The following is a 23084-nucleotide window of genomic DNA, read 5'->3' as shown; positions in this document are numbered from 1 at the left end:
CTATCTATCTATCTATCTATCTATCTAATCACTCCCCTAAGGAGTTTAGGATCACGGTCATGATGAGAGGGTGTATGAGGACTCCAAACAGCAGGTCAGGACCTTCACTGGCAGCCTAGAAGAGGTTCACCCAATCTATCTAGTCCTCTAACTACTACCTGTTGGTCTCTGGCCTAGCACAACCCAAAATGGGAAAACTAGCTTTTAAAGTTTAAAATATATCTCAAAATATCACAAATGCCTCACACGAGGGAAAAACTGTGTGAAGAGACAAACCAAAACATTGAATATTCATAAAAAAAGAATGTATTAACAAAAATAGAATAATGGAGAAGTTGAAAAAAAAAAAAACACAAAAAGGAATTGCCTAAAAAGCAGCCCAAACTGATCAAGACCTAATACAATATCCAAGAGCAGAACGCAATAAACAGTATCACAAAAAAAAACTGTTTGAAAATAAAGAAACAACAATACTCAGTATTAAAACCCATCACAAACTCAATGAACCACAGCTGAGTCAACTTCTGTTCTTCACTTATAAAGCCAGAGAGAGGACCCAGGAGCAGTAATGGTAGGGTAGCACCGTCTTCTGGGGGCTTCACCCACAAAGAATAAGGAATGGACTCCACTATAAAAAGACTATAAATAATGAATAATAAACAAACTAATGGAAATAACAAAGAACAATGAAAAAATATGATTTAAAGTTAACAAGACCAAAAACAACAACAAAAAGTAAAATTAATGGGGGGTGACCTTGGCTGTAATATAACACATAAGGAGCCATGGAGAAATGAAAACAACACAACGTTAAAACAAAATATTAAGAAAAATATGTAAGAGTCATGATGTAAGTGTACTTTTTTATTTTAACAAGTGTAGTTTTAAATAAATACACCATTGAGAGTTCTTGTGTACATGCGAGAAAGGTGTTATGTATTCCAGGATGTGGGAGAGGGGAAGCTAGTGATCAGACGGGAATGGAGCATTACAGGCTTTGACCGCGTCTTAACTTAAAACATTATTTTGTTATTGTTGTACAAAATAAAGTTGTTGAACTGTTAAAAGTAGACTCGCATTACATCTATGCTACAATTTGAAAAATTGGAAATTTCATCCAGCATACAAAAAGAAGAGGAAACATTGTAAACAATATAAAAATGGGCTACAATCCTAATATATGCAGTGCATAACATTGTAGGAGCGCCCTTTTGTTTTTGAAAGAACCATGGAACCCCCAGGCGTTTATTCTCTCCTGCGTTTTTCAGGAGCCCCTCCACATTCAATTGTATCATTCCATTACCATTTATTACTTGTTTCCCCATAATGTCTGTCTTAATGTTTCTAAGTGTTTTGTAGTTTTTTGTGTTTTAGTGTTGTCAAAGTTCTAAATCTGTGTTACTGCTTTATGATTGTATTCTAGGAAACCTACTATCAGAATATATTCAAGTGAAATCAATTGAAAGATAACTTCACCACCCCCTGCTCTTATTCTACATGCTTTTAGTGGGCTTACAGTCAGACTGCAGTAGCTTTCAGCCGTTTTTTTATTCTTAATGTTTTATTTTTAATTATATCATAGGCTATGCTTTAATTATATGTGGTTGACAGTATGGTAAGACAAACTTCAAATACATCTACAGTACTTTTGGAGATCTGTGAATATCTAAATTTGTTAGGTATGCGTGACAGTTGCTGACAAAACAAAAATGTCACAGCTTTTATGTATATTATGAAATGCAACATTTAAGTCTGGTTTGAAGTTTTCCTTAACTAATCTGATGAAGTCGTAGTAATAGAAATCACACAGCCAATGCTGTTGCACTCATTAACAGGATTTCTGTTTGAATTTCTTTAGGCTTTTCTGAGGCTATAAAAATCATCTAATCATCATTTATCAGGTTTATAAAATTAATTCTGTGGTCATTTGTTTGATTGCAGTGTTCATTTAGAAATTTCCTTTTATTTAACATCATTGTGGATGCCATTTTGTTTACACTATGGGAGCAGCCATTTTGTGGTTTCAGTTGTCATGATGCAGGTCCTGGTTGCTAGGGGCGTGGCCTCTAGGGTCATGACATCTAGCTAATTGGTGAGGGGTTAAAAGGTCGCCTCTGCTGCCATTTTGTATCTGACATTGGACTATGTTAATAGTGACTTGCTTTAATTTTTTATTTTGATTCCTGGTAATTGAAATTGCCTTTCCCAAGATCTTGTCTTTGAGGCTGGGGGAATGTCAAAAAACAGGGCCTGTTAAAGCCTATTGAGGAATTCTTTTTGTGATTTTGGACTATATGAGAAATAAATTGGTGTTGCTGTTGTTGAAGCAAAGCTCTGGCATTTGACTTTGATTTTTGGTTGTCAGTTCAGTTTTGACCCTTTCTCTTTTTAACTTTGGGTTTTGACCCTCACCTCACCTTAACTCATTCTTTTTTCTGTTACTTTCTCCTATTTTCTGAATTGGCTGCCCTTTTTGCAGACCTCAGTGAATGAAAACACTAGGCACTGTGTCCCATTAAGAGATACAGCAAAGTTCCTCACTGTACAAATCACAGTACATCACATTTGATAATACATTACAAGAGAACAATGAAATGCATAATAAAGAATATCCACCACACTGCACAATTTGCTGCATCCCCACTGAACTGCACCACTATAAAATATACCACAGTGAACTGCTCCTTGCAGACCTGTGACATTTTATACACTTTAAACAGCTCTTCTTTACAACATGTAACAGCTACCCAATGAACAGAGTTAACAGCACCACAATAAAATACCAAACGTTGACAAAGCACCCACTTATTGGAACCTCAATAAAAAGCTGAAAATGTTGTGAAAGCTGGCCCTGGCACAGACAGACGGACAGCATATTTTCACCCACACACCGTTTATTTACAATAATGTTATTTACAAATTGCTCACGTGCACCCCCAGTGCCTTCTTGCACCGATTTCCCCAATGTCCAGGCCCACAGTTTCTGTGCCTTCCTGGCCGCCTCCCGTCCTCTCTCTCCAGCTCTGTCTGCTTCCTCCCGACATCCACCAATGACTGGAGGGAGGCGGCCCCTTATATAATGCTCCCGGATGAGCCCCAGGTGTTCCCGGTATCCCCTCCTTAGCCACGCCCCAGCGTGGCGGAAGTGTCGGCTGTCCTCCTGGCAGCTCTCCGGGCGCCACATAAAGTCTTCCCCGTCACACCAGGAAGTGCTGGGCTCCAGGGACAATTAGGCACTGGGGCGCCGCCTGGCGGTGGCCACGGTCCCTACAGGGCTGGGCTTCAAAGCCCCCTACCCGAGGCCCCCTGCATAACCAGGACGGACGCCCCCACTCGGTCTGGAGGAGGCACACGCCCTCCTCTGGTCCTCCAAGGCGTCCCGGCCGGACTCCAGCCCCGGCCGAGGACCACACGGGATAAACCGGCATCGGGGCGCCGCCTGGCGGTGACCACGGGCCCCTACAGGGTAGGGCTTCCATGCCCTCGACCCGTGGCCCCCAACAGAACCAGGACGGATGCCTCCTCGCGGTCTGGAGGAGGCACAAGCCCTCCTCACGTCCTCCTGGGTGTCCCGGCCGGGGACCACAATGTAAATAGCATTCCAATAAATTGCATTCCAGTCAGCAGAATAACAGAAAACTGAATGGCACCTCACTATACTTGTAATGACCTAGGGAGTCCAAGAAGGAAAAGGCAATTGACCAGAAAATTAAACTGATCAGTGGGAAAAGCCAAAAAAGAAATCTGAAAACAGGCCAAAAGATTAAACTGGAACTAGCAAGAGCCTAGTGTCAAAACACAAAACAAGAAGCAAACAAATTATTCAAAAATAATATCTCTATGTACTGTAACATTGAGTATGCTGAACCACCATCTCAATTAGATGTTGCATGTCACAAAGTCAGCAGTCATGCAGTCTCACAGAGCCAGGCATAAATTGTACATGTCTGTTGATGACCAAGAGTGAATTTGTCTTAACCCTTTGAAACCTGCCATCCCCAGCATTCTGGCACTATAGCCCTATAACCCATGCCTCCCCTGCAGTTATCATTTTGGAAACCAAATATTTTGATTTATAAAAGTAAAATCCTTTTTATGTAACGATAATTGATACTATAGACCAAGCTGTATGTCATACAATGTTGCAGTTTTCATCATTTTGTAGAATCCATTGTTAGTCCCTAAGTACAAAGCTGATCCTTTGAGTAGTGCCAGAAGCAATGCAAAAAGACGCTTCATATAATTTTCACCACCTTTCGATTAATCGCCATGTGTCTCCCCTTATTACTTCTGCTGCCAAGCACCCAAAATCACTTGGGTGTGGTGCAACCACTCCGGAAAAAGTGGCAAGTGAAGACTTTGACTGGGGCGGTACACCTGTCACACTTTAACGCAGGGGTCCGAAGACAAGCTAAGGGAGAAAAGAAACTTCCCGTGGAGAACAAGAGCTAAAGGTTTCTTTGCCGCCTTGTATGTCTCTGTGCACACTAAGCATCTGTTGTTTTCAGTTACTTCCATGCTAAAGTACAACAGAAATCCTTTCCATTTTCTTCTGGAAACCTATGAGAAAAAACGAAGCAGACCTGCAGCGTAAGTAGCGTAACTAGACTGTGGTAGGGACGTTGAAAAGGTTTCTGCACTATTTTTTTGTAACTCTATTTATTAAGAATTTCAAAAACAAATTACATCACTTCACCTTCATTTGCGATGCAATTTTCCCAGCATCGTACCAACTTTTTAATGCCCAATTACTACACCTCCCACCTTCACTGTTTCCAACGAAAATATAAAAGTGCACAAGCTTTTTGAACGTCCCTTGTATTATATGCTTATTCTAATACAGTGAAGGCTGGTATTACGTCCAGCCGGGTTATGACAGCAGACGTGTAGCGGTCTTTTGCAAATATGTGTCTATGGCAGTGGACTGCAAGATATATTGAGCAGAGTAGAATAACAGTAGCATAGCATAACAGATGTGTAGGCCATTATTACTACAAGGACACTTTCAGTCATGTGCAGTTCCGCCAATCTCCTTGTTAGCACTCTGAGTTTTTAAATAAGGCACCGACACCCGCAGTAGTATAAAGGGGATGTCTATGCAGGATAGAGGGAGAGGGGGGCACAGTGTGATAAAAGTTGGAATGCGACATCAGAGTCCCTGTTTACTATCTATATCTGACAGAAAGGTGCTTTGAGGATCCTCCGTGATCGCTTTGATGTTTGAATGGTTTGATGTGGTGAAGCAAAATGGAGACATACAGATACATTCCCTGTGCTTTTATATTCAGGCGTTGCCTGTTCCCGATCGTAATGACACGATACATTTTAAAAGTCTCACATGCCATGTTTTGTGCTGTCTTTGTTTTTCTGGGACTTCCTCTTGATCTGACAGAAGTGGCAAACAGCAATAGATCACCACACAGAGCATATTAAATGTATGATATTCCAACTCTCCGCACATTTAGAATCCTTAGATTTATACTTGATATCACTTTCTTGATGAAATGCATTAAAGTATGTATGTTACATTTTATAGAGAAATTGGTAATTTCATTTAAATAATGAATACTGTTAATAATTGCACACATGAAACAGGCCAATGAATGGCTGTGACAGGAATTCCAACAGGCAAATGAAAGGCTCCGTCAAGAGGTGCAACTTGAGCTTCGACATGTGCTGGGTAAAATTGAAGAGCACATTCAGGAAAACTTGGTTAAACTGAGCACGCTTACTGATCAATTGGAGCATTTTAGGAGACATTCACGAATCGGATTGAAATGGCCAACATCTAGCTGCCAGTGCCGAGGAAAGAGCAGTAAATGTCAGTTCCGAATGCAAAAAACTCGGAGAAAAACTTGGAGACAGACTGGCTGCTTTAGAAGATGGGAGTAGAAGGTATAATGTCAGAATTGAAGGCTGCCGGAGAATCGAGAAAGTTTAAACCGTGAAATTCGCAGCTGAACTTTTTCTAAAATAATCGGGGACAACTTTAAAGCAGAATCTGAGATAGCAGCGGCTTACTGCGTACGCGGATCAAACACCGTCAGACCCCAACCAAGATCTTTTATAGTTCGTTTTGAACGATTATCATTTAAGTTAGAGGTGATGGAACTCCTCAGGAAAAAAGGAAGATATTATATATGAAGATTGCCACATTCGTCTTCCTGACTTCTCTCCAGCAACAGCTATCAAGCGCGCGCTTCTATAATATTAAACAGTGGCTACGGCAAGCCAATGTCAAATACGGCCTCCTGTATCCGTCAAAACTGAAAGTGGAATGGCAGGGTCATTTCTATGTTTTCGCTAGCAAGGAGGAGGCAGAAAATGAGTTAAGAAAGCTGATCCCGGACTATTCTGATACATAATTGTGAGTCATGGCGGTAAATGATAAAGCTAGGATTAATAATCTACTGTCTGATCTATTTGTTTTAAAAATGGGTTTTTATCAGCATATATTCTCATATATTCTTATTATTACTTACTTATTACTAGAGCTTATCTTTTGTTTTACTGTGCTTAATTACTTTTTTTTTTTTTTTTTTTTTTTTTTCTTTTCTAATTATTTCATGTGTACCCTAAATGAGACTGTTCAATATCATACCCTTGGTTTGCTGTTATTGCTATTACTGCATTAAGACTTGTTATGCTTGTTTTGGACACATCTTTAACACCATCACCTGGGTTTATTATCTGGGGATATCATCTTAATGCACTAAAATTGATGAAGATATATATATATATATATATATATATATATATATATATATATATATATATATATATATATATATATATATATATATATATATATATATATATTTTTTTTTTCTTCTTTTTAAAGACTATATTGGTAACAGATATCTCTATCTTTTAACCTTAAAAGCCACTGCATGGGGCTTGATGTGCTTTGGACGTGCTCTGTCTCTGGGTATGTCAGAGGACTGGGACTGCATGAAGTGGGTTTTAGCCTCACCTGGGGAGGCAAAAAGGGAGGGTGGGGGTTAAGGGGAAGAGAAAGAGAGCAGGCTTGATCTATATCTAATCTATCATCTCAATCTTTATAATTATAACTATCAACGTAATAATAAGCTGCATGGCAACAACTCTTGGGGAATAGGAAATTAAGACCTAAACTATTTCACTTCCAGTTAAGACTATAAAATGACGACAAAAACTCAGAATCAGTGTCTCCATGATGGGACAGTTAACTTCGTAAGCTGGAATGTTAAAGGCCTGAATCACGAATTAAAGAGAAAGAAAGTACTTTCTCACCTAACAGGTCTAAATGCTAAAATAGTATTTTTACAGGAAACCCACTTACTAAGTAAGGATCAGTTCCGCTGCAAAAGACTGGACTGGCCAAATGTTCCATTCTAGTTTTACAAAGAAAACTAGAGGGGTGGGAATTCTCATACATAGAACAGTACCATTTGTAGCATCAGATGTAGTATTGGATCCTGAAGGGAGATATGTGATGGTCATGGGAGACTTATCTAACTGTAAAATGATTTTGATAAATGTTTATGCACCTAATGTTGATGATAAGGAATTTATACAAAATTTATTTGCATCCATTCCCAATCTGAACACTCATAAACTTATAATGGCTGGGGACTTTAATTGTGTTCTAAATCCACTTTTAGATAAGACTTCCTCCACAGGGGAACTAACACCGCAAAGATAATTACAAAGTTTATAACTGATCACAACTTATCAGATCCCTGGAGGTTTTAAACCCAAATTCAAGAACATATTCTTTCTACTCACCAGTACATCATTGCTACTCAAGGATTGATTACTTCTTTATAGATAATAACTTCTTGCCTAAGATTAAATCTTGTAAATACGATGCTATTGTTATTTCAGACCATGCTCCTATGATCTTGGAGCTGAAATTACTAAGCCCCATACACTCACCCCGCAGATGGCGCCTCAACCCGCTTCTATTAGCTGACGAGAATTGTACTGAATTTATATCCAAACAAATTGAATTCTTTCTAGAGACAAATACATCCCCTGAGATCTCTGCAGGAATACTCTGGGAAACTCTTAAGGCCTTCTTAAGAGGACAGATTATCTCATATCTTTCCCACAGAAATAAATCCGAAGCAAGAAAGTAGCAGAGATAGAAAGCGAAATTACTAAAATAGATGAAGAACATGCCAGACTACCAAGCGAGACTCTACATAAGAGGAGGCAGGCTCTACATTCAGAATTAAACCTCTTGACAACTAAAGAAACTGAACAACTAATTTACAAATCCAGACATCATTATTATGAACATGGAGAGAAAGCTAATAAGCTTTTAGCTCAACAAATTCACAAGCAAGAAGTGCAACGCAATCTCGTAATTACTAACACGAACGGAGATAAAATCATGAACACAAAAATATAATGTACACTTTTAGAGACTACTATAAATCCCTATATACTACTGAGTTTAAAGAAGACAATATACAATCTAATGCATTTCTGGATAAATTACAGATACCACAAATAGACGCTTTTAGTGTGGAGGAACTTGATAAACCTCTGTCATTATCAGAATTACTGGATGCTATAAAGTCACTCCAAGGTGGAAAAGCAGCAGGCCCTGATGGCTACCCTGCAGAGTTTTACAAGAAATTCTCCGCTCAGCTAGCTCCCCTCCTATTAGCAACATTTACAGAAGCCAGAGATAACCAATCTCTTCCACAAACCTTTCACCAAGCACTAATCACTGTCTTTCCAAAACAAAATAAGGACTTATTACAATTTGCATCATACAGACCAATTTCACTTCTGAATAATGACGTTAAAATACTCTCTAAAATCATAGCCAGAAGGATGGAGAAAGTGCTCACCTCGGTAATATCACAAGACTAAACTGGATTTATTAGGGGCCGACACTTATCTTCAACTCTTCGACGCCTGTTTAATGTACAGTGGTGTGAAAAACTATTTGCCCCCTTCCTGATTTCTTATTCTTTTGCATGTTTGTCACACAATGTTTGTGATCATTAAACACATTTAACCATTAGTCAAATATAACACAAGTAAACACAAAATGCAGTTTTTAAATGATGGTTTTTATCATTTAGGGAGAAAAAAAATCCAAACCTACATGGCCCTGTGTGAAAAAGTAATTGCCCACTTGTTAAAAAATGACCTAACTGTGGTGTATCACACCTGAGTTCAATTTCTGTAGCCACCCCCAGGCCTGATTACTGCCATACCTGTTTCAATCAAGAAATCACTTAAATAGGAGCTGCCTGACACAGAGAAGTAGACCAAAAGCACCTCAAAAGCTAGACATCATGCCAAGATCCAAAGAAATTCAGGAACAAATGAGAACAGAAGTAATTGAGATCTATCAGTCTGGCAAAGGTTATAAAGCCATTTCTAAAGCTTTGGGACTCCAGCGGACCACAGTGAGAGCCATTATCCACAAATGGCAAAAACATGGAACAGTGGTGAACCTTCCCAGGAGTGGCCGGCCGACCAAAATTACCCTAAGAGCGCAGAGACGACTCATTCGAGAGGTCACAAAAGACCCCAGGACAACGTCTAAAGAACTGCAGGCCTCACTTGCCTCAATTAAGGTCAGTGTTCACGACTCCACCATAAGAAAGAGACTGGGCAAAACGGCCTGCATGGCAGATTTCCAAGACGCAAACCACTGTTAAGCAAAAAGAACATTAGGGCTCGTCTCAGTTTTGCTAAGAAACATCTCAATGATTGCCAAGACTTTTGGGAAAATACCTTGTGGACTGATGAGACAAAAGTTGAACTTTTTGGAAGGCTAATGTCCCGTTACATCTGGCGTAAAAGGAACACAGCATTTCAGAAAAGAACATCATACCAACAGTAAAATATGGTGGTGGTAGTGTGATGGTCTGGGGTTGTTTTGCTGCTTCAGGACCTGGAAGGCTTGCTGTGATAGATGGAACCATGAATTCTACTGTCTACCAAAAAATCCTGAAGGAGAATGTCTGGCCATCTGTTCGTCAACTCAAGCTGAAGCGATCTTGGGTGCTGCAATAGGACAATGACCCAAAACACACCAGCAAATCCACCTCTGAATGGCTGAAGAAAAACAAAATGAAGACTTTGGAGTGGCCTAGCCAAAGTCCTGACCGGAATCCAATTGAGATGCTATGGCATGACCTTAAAAAGGCGGTTCATGCTAGAAAACCCTCAAATAAAGCTGAATTACAACAATTCTGCAAAACTGAGTGGGCCAAAATTCCTCCAGAGCGTTGTAAAAGACTCATTGCAAGTTATCGCAAACGCTTGATTGCAGTTATTGCTGCTAAGGGTGGCCCAACCAGTTATTAGGTTCAGGGGGCAATTACTTTTCCCACAGGGCCATGTAGGTTTGGATTTTTTTCTCCCTAAATAATAAAAACCATCATTTAAAAACTGCATTTTCTGTTTACTTGTGTTATATTTGACTAATGGTTAAATGTGTTTGATGATCAGAAACATCTTGTGTGACAAACATGCAAAAGAATAAGAAATCAGGAAGGGGGCAAATAGTTTTTCACACCACTGTAATATACTCACCAACTAAATCAAACACCCCAGAAATATTATTATCATTGGATGCAGAAAAAGCATTCGACATGATTGAATGGAAATACCTTTTTACTATATTGGAGAAGTTTGGGTTTGGCCCGAACATTTGTGCATGGATTAAATTACTGTATACTAACCCAGAAGCTTCAGTTTGCATCAATAACATTTGCTCAGACTACTTTAAACTAGAACGTGGCACTAGACAAGGATGCCCCTTGTCACCGCTGGTGTTTGTGATTGCCATTGAACCACTGGCAATACATTGTCGAAATACTGATCAGATAAAGGGGATTAGCAGAGAAGGACTGGAACAGAAAATCTCATTATATGCAGATGATATGGTACTGTATATTTTGGACCCAGAAAATTCTGTGCCTGCAGTCTTAGCAGCACTCACAGAATTTCAAAAGATCTCTGGTCTCAGAATTAATCTGAATAAAAGTGTACTCTTTCCAGTGAATTCTCAAGCATATAATATTAGATTAGATACCCTACCTTTTATCATTGCAGAACAGTTTAAATACCTAGGGTAAACATCACAAGTAAACATAAAGCTCTTTATCAACAAAATTTTGTCGTCTGCATGGAAAAAATTAAACAAGACTTGCATAGATGGTCAACTCTTCATCTCACACTAGCTGGAAGAATTAACACTGTTAAGATGAATATTCTTCCTAAGCTCCTTTTTTATTTCAAAACATCCCAATATACATTAATAAATCGTTCTTTAAGCAATTAGATTCAACAATAACCTCATTTATTTGGAATTCAAAACATCCACGCATCAAAAGAGCGACCCTACAAAGACAAAAGGCAGAAGGTGGCATGGCTCTACCTAACTTCCAGTTTTATTACTGGGCAAATATACAGCGATAAGAACCTGGACACAAATAGAAGAACATACACAGGCATGGACCGCAATAGAAGTAAAATCCTGCAGTACTTCTTTGTATTCCTTGCTCTGTGCTCCAATAAACACACGTTATCGGCAATACACTAATAACCCAATTGTGCTCCACTCACTTAGAATCTGGAACCAATGTAGAAAGTATTTTAAGACGGAGAAGCTTCTATCTGTGGCACCCTGCAAGAGAACCACCTCTTTCAACCTTCACAAACATGCAGTTTTTAATATCTGGAAAAAATTTGGAATTAACTTGCTTAGAGATCTTTATATAGACAACGTCTTTGCATCCTATGAACAATTACATTCCAAATTTAACATTCCAGCTACACATTTCTTTCACTATCTTCAAATCAGGAACTTTGTTAAACAGAACCTTCCAGATTTTCCTCATCTTGCACCCTCATCCATGCTGGAAAAAATATTGCTCAATCTCAAGGACTTAGACTCCATCTCTACAATATATAAAATCATTTTACAATCCCTTCCCTTCAAAGATCCAAGAGGACACTGGGAAAAAGATCTCTCAATTAATATATCAGAAAAGGAGTGGAAAGTAGCAATGCAGAGAATTCACTCGAGCTCCATATGCGCAAAGCATACAATTATACAACTCAAAATTATATATCGAGCACATCTGTCTCGACTAAAACTCTCAAAATGTTTCCAGGGCATGATCCAACCTGCGAACGTTGCAACCAAGCCCCAGCCTCACTGGGTCACATGTTCTGGGCCTGCACCAAATTAACATTATTCTGGACAAAAATTTGAATTACCATTCAGACAGCCTTGGACTCACAATCCCTCCTAACCCATTAACAGCCGTGTTTGGGGTTCTCCCAGAGGGGCTTAAAGTGGAGAAAGACAAACAAATCGTGATTGCATTCACTACACTGTTGGCACGCAGACTCATTCTGATAAACTGGAAGAACCCAAACTCTCCTCTTTTAAGTCAGTGGGAAACCATTGTGTTATATTATTTGAAATTGGAAAAAATCAAATACTCAGTTAGAGGATCCGTACAGACTTTTTCAAAACATGGCAGGATCTAATCAGTAATATTTTAAAATAAGTTCATGAAGCACAGAGAATTTATTAATTTAGGTATGTTTACAAGCCTTAAATTTTACACGTTTGGCTTGCTCTCTCTCTCAGGGTGGGGATCGATCTGTTCTTAACTCAATTTTTCTTTTTTTAAAAACTTGATTGCTTAGTATGGATTGTAATAAAATTAATAAAGATAAGAAAAAAAAATAATTGCACACATGGGGGTGACACTGTGGCAGAGCGGTAGGGCTGCTGTCTTGCAGGGAGTCATGTTGCTGGTATTCCCTGACTGGAGTTTGCATGTTGTTTTCCTACTGGGTTTCCTTAGTGTGTTCCAGTTTCCTTCCAAAGATACGCAGATTTGGTGACACTAAAATTACGCCAGTGTGTGTTTGTATTCACCTTGCGATGAGCCGATGCCCCATCTAGGGATTGTTTCTGCCTTGCGCCAAATGCTTGCTGGAATGGACACATCCTTAGATTGATAGATTTAATCATTAAACATCCTTTTCAGAAATATTGCAGTAAGGTGTCCTCTGAATTTAATGGGTATTCTAGGCAATTCACAACACAGCAAAGCCGAACCTATTCTCACCATGATAAAATCTCGCACTGCCACCTGGTGGGTTCTTCCAGATTTACGTAAGGTACATGTGCAAGTATAAACAGTAAAAAGCTTGCATAGCAGGAGCATCCGCTGGAGCATGTGTCACGTCACGTCAAGTGAAGTATAAACCTGGCCTTATACTGTGTAACAATGAGGCAAGTCAAATTGGAAAACCAAAAAGAAATGTGTTCAATTGTGTCATCCATCCATTTTCCAACCCGCTGAATCCGAACACAGGGTCACGGGAGCCAATCCCAGCCAACACAGGGCACAAGCCAGGAACCAATCCCGGGCAGGGTGCCATCCCACCGTAGGACACACACAAACACACCCCCACACCAAGCACACACTAGGGCCAATTTAGAATCGCCAATCCACCTAGCCTGCATGTCTTTGGACTGTGGGAGGAAACCGGAGCGCCCGGATGAAACCCACGCAGACACGGGGAGAACATGCAAACCCGGGTCTCCTAACTGCGAGGCGGCAGCACTACCACTGCACACCACCGTGCCGCCCCTCAATTGTGTCATAAATGTTGTAATTGCCTTGGATTAAAGTGTCAGCCAAATAAGTAAATGTAAGATTGTATGTGAAGACCAAATATGCTGCATTTTCTGGAAAAGAGCTGACACATTTCCAATCCGACACTTCATGTTGGTCTCCATATCTCCATTTTGGTATATGATGCTGCCCAGGCATATAAACTTCGCCACCTCCTCCAGCTTTTGTGTCCTAACTGTAGTTCCATTTACAGCACCTTCATTGCCGATGTGCATAATCTTCACTTTCTCTGGGCTTATTCTGTGGCCACTGGAGGACTAATCGATATCAAAGGCACACATATATTTTAAACTGAGTATCAACCACGATGGCATCACCATAGCTTTTGTGTTCCCCTGAGAGCAGAATGATAATCAATAGCCCAGTGATTCATCTCAGAAATTCCTCCATTAAAATGTATACAAATCCACACAATAAGACTTTACCATTGTATTTCTTTACATTAATAAATACAATAGGGTGATTTTAATTTGAAAAGCCTTTGTCGTTGTTGATAACATTATACAGAATTTCACTTTTTATCGTAAAGTACAATATTTCTCTGTATTTTGTTCCAGTATAACACAAAAACCACTGAGGCCAAAAACTTCACAAATTTTAAAACTACAAATATTAAAAAAAAAAAGTTCAGTATTTATGAGGACAAACTAGATGTACTAAAACTAGAGTGGCTGCAAAATATAAATCTGTTTATCTTTCCTTTTGTTCGTTTCGAAAACATTTAATTCAGCCCATTGAAAGACTGCATTGACTCCAACTATTTATTAAATAGAGAGCTTTTGAGTGTAAAAAAATAAATCCCAGGTCAGTTAGCTAGACTGGTGACTAATGCGGTGCTGGTATCAATAATTATGTGCTTTGATGTCTGGCCATACATGGATATGGAACATTACATTTGAAACGGGAAGGTCCTACAGTTTGTGGGTGAGAGTCTGAGGGGCCTAAATCTGAGATGGGGAACATAGACTGGCCACTTGAGGTAATGAACATACACTTTAGAAAAATTCTAAAACAAAAGACTAGAGAAGCAGAACTAGAAACCTGTATAGTACACCACTTAATTATTTTAAATAAATTCTGATCTTTTAAAGTAACTTTGTATAATGTTTCTATTTGCCACTATAATGGCAAAACATTAAATGCTGTAAATAATGCTTTATGTTCTTTAATAAGCAAAACGCCAGTCATTAGAGTAGATGTACAGTGCCTGTAAAAAGTATTCTGTCCAAAAAGTTATCACATTTTATTGTTGTATAACACTGAGTCCCGATTACATTGAATTGAATTGCAAAGTGGTCTAAATTAGAAATATAAAGCACAAAATAATCGGTCACAGAAGTATTTACCCCCTCTAAATCATCACTGGTGAATCCCTTTGGTTTTAGAAGTCACATCTTTAGTTTAATGGAGACCTCCTGACTGGGGTTTCACTTGATTATAGCACAAATGCCCCTGAATGTGGAAGGGGCAAGTTGTGGTGAGTCATTATGGTGGCCTGACCTACACAATAACGACAAAAGAACACTCCAAGCAATTCCTTGGAAAGGTGATTGAAAAGTAGAGGTTGAGGGATGGAGATGGGAAACAATCTAAGTCGCTGAATACCCCTTGGGGTCCAGTTAAATTAATCATGAAGAAATGGAGCAGCTTATCCACAAAAACTGACAAAGATGAGTAAAGGAGGTCACCAAGAGATCAATTAAAACTTTAAAGGAGTTACAAGTAGTAGCTTAATGGGGATATGGCAAAGAGAATGCCCCTGATAAAGAAATGCACATGATATCTAAGCTAGAGTTTGTTAGAAGGCACATAGGAGACTCTGAACTCAAATGGAGGAAAGTTCAATGATCTGATGAGGCCAAAACTGAGCATTTTGGACATCAGACTAAATGCCGTGTTTGGACACTGTACATTTTCAAAAGCAGTTCATGCAAAGGGGATACCTCTCTAAAGCAGGCCCTGGACAGCATATGGAGGTGAAACGAATGCAGAAAAATATGGGGAAGTCTTGGAGAAAAACAAGGATCCTTCACTTTGGGAGAAGATTTGATTTCCAACAAGATACTGACCTCAAGCATGAAGCCAAAGCTGCACAGGAATGGCTTCAGAACAACAAAATGAATGTCCTGAATTGGACGAGTTAGAGTCCAGATTTCAATCCAAAAGGGAATTTGTGGCTGGGGTAAATAAAATTTGTTCATTCACAATCCCATGACACCTGAAGGAGCTTGAGCAGTTTCACAAAGAAGATTGGGGAGCAATGGCAGAGGGTACTAGCTGTGCAAAGCTGATAGAGAAATACCTGTGGACGCAGACTCTAGGCTGTCATGGCTGTCGATGGTCTACTAAATACTGACTTGAAGAGGGTGAACACTTATGAAATCAATTATTTTGTGATTTTATATTTGTAATTAATTTAGACCACTTTACGGAGCTCCTTTTTCACTTTGACATTAATGTGACTTTAATTTCTGTTGATCAGTGTCAAAAAATCCACATTAAATCTGTTGTAATCTGCTGTGATTCAATATGAAAACTTCCAAAAATGGCTAATCATTTTTATAGGCAGCACAGGAACATGATGTATAGAGATGTATAGAACACTAACGTACTGGAGTGATCATTTTTAAACTCCCAGCTAATGGCTCTGGACTAAAATGAATTTTATACAGATGTCTTGATGTCTTTTCGAATTTCTCTTACTTTGGTAATATGAGATTTTTCAGGTATGGAAGACAGACGCTTCGAGGTAAGGAAGGTTTTCCCACTAATCAGGATTCCAGGGAGTGGTGAGATGTTGCATGTTGATTAGTACATGCAAATAAGAGTGTCACCATACCCTGTACATGTGATAATTAAGCTAATTAAAACCTGACTTCTGAGATGACCTAAAAGTCAAGTGATGGGAATGGTCTTCCTCTTTTAGTCCATACACCCAGCTAGACGTGTTCTTCATCTCCTTTTCTCATTTTTTTTTTTCTTCCTCTTTTCAAATTCTCATGCACAGGTATTGCAAGATTTTCTTCCATCTTTCTTTATTCATCAGCAGTTCAGAATAATCATTCAGTTTGGGACATCTGGTCTTCATTCTCATATTCTGAGTTACTTTGTGGCTCGTCTCCTGCAACAAAACAGAAAAGCTGCTTCAGAGACAATAATGACACAAATGGTGTCTAGGCTCATTTACTTGTGTGCAAATTCTGAAATATTCTGAAGTATACTTGATACAGCCCTACAGATTTACGATGTCTAATGCTACTTACTTTTCCTGTCAAAAGTTCTTCAGCGTATTGTAGCCTCCCAGCTCACCAATTACTTAACCACTAATAATTTGATGGAACCCTTTCAATCTGGTTTCAGGGCGCGGCACAGCTGTTAAACTGCTCTGCTACAGGTAACCAATGATTTGCTTATGGCTGCAGACTCTGGACAAACCAGCATATTAATTCTGTTAAACCTCAGTGTAGCATTTGACACTCAGGTCAGACATGACATTCTACTGTCCAGAATGGAGAACATGCTGGGTATCTCTGGCACTGTCCTCCAGTGATTCAAGTCCTATCTTACTGATAGGCAAGAGTTTGTTAGTCTTGGCAACAGCAGATCCAGCTCAGCGCCAGTCACACAAGGAGTTCCTCAGGGCTCTGTCCTCAGCCCTCTTCTCTTCTGTATTTATATGCTTCCCCTTGGCCATACTATTCGTAGCTATGGACTGGGTTATCATTTTTATGCAGATGATACTCAACTCTACTTCAATGTTAAAAGTGGAACTTCATCAGAGCTTTCTCAGCTCACAACCTGCCTCAGTGAAATTAAAACCTGGATGGAGCAGAACTCTTTAAAATTAAATTGCAACAAAACTGAACTCCTGCAAATTGGGACTAAAATGCAACTTAATAAAATGAGCTCCTTCCCAGTCCATCTTGGCGGTGATCTCATCAGACCTGCCTCTACTGCAAAGAATCTTGGTGTCATTTTTGATTCCTCCGTCATAAATCACATTAAGAAACTTTCTTACTTTCACCTCCATAACATATCCCGTGTTCACTCCTTACTCTTCTTTTCTAATGCTGAGAAACTTGTCCCTGCTTTTATCACATCCCACATCAATTATTGTAACTCACTGCTGGCAGGTGCCCCTTCTAATCTTATATCACAGCTCGAGCTTATTCAAAACTCAGCTGCAAGAGTCCTCACTCAAACCAGCAGCAGCGAGCACATCACACCCATCCTGCTCCGTCTTCACTGGCTCCCTGTGTCTTACAGAATCGAATATAAAATTCTAGTAATAACCTACAAAGCCTTAAATAACCTCTCGCCAAACTACATCAGTGACCTTCTCCATCACTATGTGCCTGTCCTCCCACTAAGGTCCTCTGATTCTGGCAATCTTGTTGTGCCCCACACTAATCTACACTCCATGGGTGACAGCAGGGCCTTCAGCTGTATAGTGAGTGCCCCGACTCTGGAATGACCTACCAAAATTAATCAGGTCAGCTGACTCCATGAATTCTTTTAAAAAACAACTCAAAACTCATCTGTTCAGGAAGGCTTTTAGCTCTACTTGACTTTATTACCCTTCTCTGTTTACCTCTCTGTCAAGATGCTCATGTAACCTGTGTGTGTGTGTGTGTGTGTGTGTGTGTGTGTGTGCTGGACCATCAATTATGTTGTCTGTTAGGCTTTTTTTTTCTCTGAATTCACTGTCGTAATCTTCTTTATTTATTTGTTTGGTTTGTACAAGGCTATATGCTGTATACTCTGCCCTTCTTTTTTATATTCTGTAAGTGCCTTGAGCATGGGAAAGGCGCTATATAAATAAAAAGTATTATTATTATTATTACTCATTATCTTGTATGGTAACCCGCTTGTGTGCATAGTTCACCTAACCGCTGACCATCCAGGCTCTTATTCTGTTATATGCAAGATGCATTCAATTTTTGCTAAAATATTGTTTTTAGAAAAATGAAAGTAGTCCATAAACAGGAATGCCCTTTATACAGGATCACACGTGGTTTACTCTTAAAGTTCACGGATCAGGGAAAGGGGATATAAAGGTTTTTAAAGCTTTGAGAGTTCTCAGGAGCATGGCGGCTTCAATAATTGTAAAACAGAAGAAGTTTCAAACTACCAGGACTATCCTTAGAGTTGGCTATCCAGACAAACTGAATAAACGGGCAAAAAGGCCCTTGTTTAGGGAGGTGACCACAACCACAATGGTCATTCAGAAGTCCTTTGCTGAGACGGGGTAACCTGTTGGAAGGACGACCACCTCTGTATCACTCCATCAGTAAGGCCCTTATGACAGAGTGGCTTGATGAAAGCCTCTCTTGAGTAATTGGCATTGGACAACCCACTTTGCCAAATGGCATTTAGAAGACTCTGAGAGCGTGAGGAAAAAGATTTTCTGGTCGGATAAGACAAAAATTAAACTCTTTCAGCAAAACTCCAAACAGTCTGTCAAAGACCAGGCACTACTCCTCACCAGACTAAAACCATCACTTTAGGGAGGCATGGTGGTGGTAGCTTCATCCTATGGGGGTGCTTCTCAATGGCAGAGACGGTTATACTGGTCAGAATTCAGGGAAGGATGAATGTAGCCAAATACAGAGAGGCCCTTTAAGAGATCCTGTGCACATAACCTTAGACTAGAGTGATAACTCATTTTTCAGCATGGCAATGATCCGAAGTATAGAGCCAAGACAATTCTGGAGTGTCTTTGAGACAAGTCTGAGTGGTCTTGAGCGGCACATTCAAAGGCCTGGGCATAACCCCCATAGGACAACTGTGGAGAGACCCAACAATGGCAGTTCACAGACTCTTTCCGTCCAGTCTAATAGAGCTTGAGAAGATCTGCTAGGAAGAATGGGATAAACTGCCCAAACTCAGGTTTGCAAAGCTTAAAGGCAGAAATACTTTCTGAATACACTGTACATGCTGTATTGCAGGTGTTAGGTTCGTGGAGATTGAGAAGTTATATTTGTCTGAATGACCTGTTCTCATTGTATTTTTTCTGATATTCTAATGTTCTATTGAACCTGGAAATTTTTGGGAGCAGTAAGTGGCATGAATTAAAATTTATTATAGGTCAAATTTAAACCATTATAGGCCTTTCTGACTAAGTAGATTTATGTCCTGTTCCTTTTTAATAATTGTTGTTTTTCCTAAAAAATATCTCTGCACAGCCATATCTGAATCTTTGGACTTATATTTCATATTTACTATATGGCTGGTGTTATCATTTAGTTGGCCAAAAAAAAAACTTCCCTTGCCATTAGGTCACTTTTTAAAATTAGAGTTTCAATAGTTAAGAAAAAACTGTAATAGCAATGGCTCTCGTGAGTTCACCAATCATAAACATACAGTATGTTCCCATATGGCAACTATGCCCACAGCAAGTCATCAATACACAACGTAAAGATGTAAAGAGAATTAACAGAAGAGAAAATGGATTAACAAGCATTAATAAAGGGAAAAATGGCAAACAGCAAAAGAACAGTGTGAAAATGTACTCAAACTTGCAAACATCTCAAAAGTAGGGCCTCGTGGAAACATTCACCTTCAGAATCCTCGTCCTCCACTTCGTCATTCAAAAAGATTTGCCTTTGATAACTTCTCTGCCTCCTGCTGGTTAAAACAAACAAAATGTAGTTGGCCATGTTAATGATGTTCACTTCTTCAGGGATCATCAATATAAAACTTTGACGCGTTTCATTTAGTTTGTAAAGTTTCAGTCTTTATAAAGAGAGGACACACTTGTCACCCTTCATTTTAAGTTAAATGGTTTTTCAGGTTATATGCATTTGTATTCATTTATAGACAATTACAATTTTGGTAATTCCTTTCAATGGTTTACTAATATTAACAACAAAAATCCACTACTGTGTTTTTTGCGTGTGTGTGTGTTTAAGCCTCAAAGGGAAAGCCAAAACACCCTGCCAAAATTATACTTTTAATTGAATCATGTAAACTAAATCAAATCTAAGATTTATTATTCAAAAGTGGTACTGTGTCTCTCTGGAAAATCTCTCTACTGTCACTTCATCTTGGGTATGATAATCTGCATCCAACCCTGCAATCAAGTCCTCCAACATACAAGGAAACCTTAGGGGTTTGGTGGCAAAATTGGCATTCCTGTTCCAGTGTGGTGCTGATTTGTCATCCGTTGCATGGCTACACTTGGGTCCCAATCCAGGTGGTTCGTCATGTGGTGGGTGTGTCAATGGGCTGTATCATCACATGCTCCCAACATCTCTCTCTCTCTCATATGTATTTGAAGAAGGCACATGTAGGCCTTCAACTCAGCAATTCTTGTGAATTGGGGGATGCATAATGATATGGCTGTGGTGGGTTGGCACCCTGCCCAGGATTGGTTCCTTCCTTGTGCCCTGTGTTGGCTGGGATTAGCTCCAGTAGACCCCCGTGACCCTGTGTTCGGATTCAGCAGGTTGGAAAATGGATGGATGGATAATGATATGGGCAACCATCTCAGGGGAGTCATTGTGTCTGACAGTTGCTCTGCGTGGTTGTATTAAGGAACATGGAGCCATTTTACATGAACAATGGAGAGGTGGCCTCCTAAAGACTGACAAATTAAAAACAAGCCAGTCTAGTGGCCATCTTGGAACCTGACACTCTGCAGTATGAATTTTGTATCCTTAAAACATCCTATTGAATGAAGCTTAATATGTCTCCTAATACTACGACTCTTAAAAGTAATAGATCTGTAATGACATTTGATGGTTCTTTACTGGGTTGGATGGTTCCTTGTAGAACTGTTTCCTAATAAAGCACCATTTAATTCTTGGAAATGTTCTTTATTTATTTTTTTTTTTTTTCTAAATTTACTGCAGAAAACTATTTTGGTAATTCCTTTCAATGGTTTACTAATATTAACAACAAAAATCCACTACTGTATTTTGTGTGTGTGTGTTTGAGCCTCAAAGGGAAAGCCAAAACACCCTGCCAAAATATTTTTAGTTGATTAATGTAAACTAAATCAAATCTAAGATTTATTATTCAAAAGTGGTACTGTGTCTCTCTGGAAAATCCTTGGGTACCGCTGGTTTGATGTTGTGTTGCTCATGAAGTCCCAAATGAGGCATATTGCCTGCATTGTGAGGGAGCATCAGTTACGGCACTACGGCCATGTGGCACGTTTACCTGAGGGTGACCCAGCTTGTAAGATCCTCACTGTTGGGGACCCGAGTGTCTAGACCAAGCCAAGGGGTCGCCCACATCACACCTGGCTGCGGCAGATAAAGGGTCATTTCCAGTGGGTGGGAATGGACCGTGTGTCCGCCTGGGGGCTTGCCAAACGGATCCCGAGTTGTTTCGTCGTGTGTTGGGTGCGGCAATGCACTGTACCAGTGCATGCTCCCAACTTGACTTGACTTGAAAGTACCAAAAATGTATACATAATTTAAAAAGCCGTATAGCCGTGCCATTCTCCGTGGGCACTATTGCACGACCACGGGAAGTTAAAGAGGTGGTTGGAGCGAATCGTACGTGTGGGTGTTCTTGATTGCCTCATTGGCTTCCTGCGGTGTATGATTAAGGCGCTGCGCCAATGGAGGCATGCGTGGGGATGTGTGTATATATACGGGTCAATACCAGAAAAAGGGGGATATGAATAGAGAGATCAATCGAGGTGGGAGAAATGGAAAAATGGAGAGAAAGGAGGTTAATTGACAGGAAAGAGCAGTCCGAGAAGAATGATCTGGCCACCTAGAAAGAGGAGACAGAACGAGCTGGGGCCCCTCAAAGGAGTGTTAGGATGATGCCCTCTAGGGGCTAGTTTGCCCCACTGAAATTTCGAAAGAGTGGGGTGAGCAAGGTAGGTGTCCTCCCGAGGGATCTGAGGAGCGACTACGGGTGCGGGAAGTATGAAGGGAGGAGAGCCAACCTCCTCGGTCTGGCAGTAACATCTGTAAGGGGGCCAAGACAGAGGTTGGCTTAAGGAGCTCGTGGCTGTTGGGTCTCCGCCGGCTGCGAGAGCAATGGCTGAGACGGGGCGAAAAAGAGACGGAGGTGGGCCGGAAAGGAGAGTGAGGAGAGAGACTGCATTTTATTTTAAACTATGGATTTTAAACGATTTATTTATTGATGGTTTATCTCCTCACTGAACACTTGGTTTTTATGGATTTATTGAGCCTGATGTACTGCACTTTGGACACTGTTTGATTGTTGTTTTAATAAAAGCACTTATGCACTTTTTTGGAAATATCCCCTGGCTTCATGTTTGAGAATTGTCCTCACTTGTCTCATCTCGGTGACATTACTGATGTTGTTGGGTTCACAAAAACCCAAATTAAAACTATAAAAATAGCAAAGAGCTGAAAATAACAGAAATTAACAGAGCTAAAAATCAAACCAAAAAAATGGTCAAAAATATGCAAATCTTACAGC

The 23084-nt window shown here is 39.8% G+C and overlaps 1 protein-coding gene across 3 annotated transcripts in view; it reads right to left on the bottom strand.

Moving 5' to 3' along the window:
* Positions 1 to 16679: 16679 nt before the first annotated feature.
* Positions 16680 to 23084, bottom strand: part of LOC120542624 — a 31094-nt gene continuing 24689 nt past the window's right edge. For 2 of the 3 annotated variants that reach the window (XM_039775209.1, XM_039775207.1), the window contains 2 exons: positions 20236 to 20303; positions 16680 to 16797 (listed from right to left, as the gene is read on the bottom strand). In XM_039775209.1, the coding sequence (XP_039631143.1) occupies positions 16736 to 16797; positions 20236 to 20303 (130 nt within the window). In that variant the 3' untranslated portion in view covers positions 16680 to 16735. The remainder of the gene's footprint in view (positions 16798 to 20235; positions 20304 to 23084) is intronic. The other variant, XM_039775208.1, reaches the window with a different exon arrangement.

This window comes from Polypterus senegalus, chromosome 13 (assembly GCF_016835505.1).
Source record: "Polypterus senegalus isolate Bchr_013 chromosome 13, ASM1683550v1, whole genome shotgun sequence".
In the NCBI taxonomy this organism is placed as follows: Eukaryota; Metazoa; Chordata; class Cladistia; order Polypteriformes; family Polypteridae; genus Polypterus; species Polypterus senegalus.
Note: the sequence above shows the minus strand (reverse complement) of the source record. Positions and strands in the feature narration are given on the sequence as shown.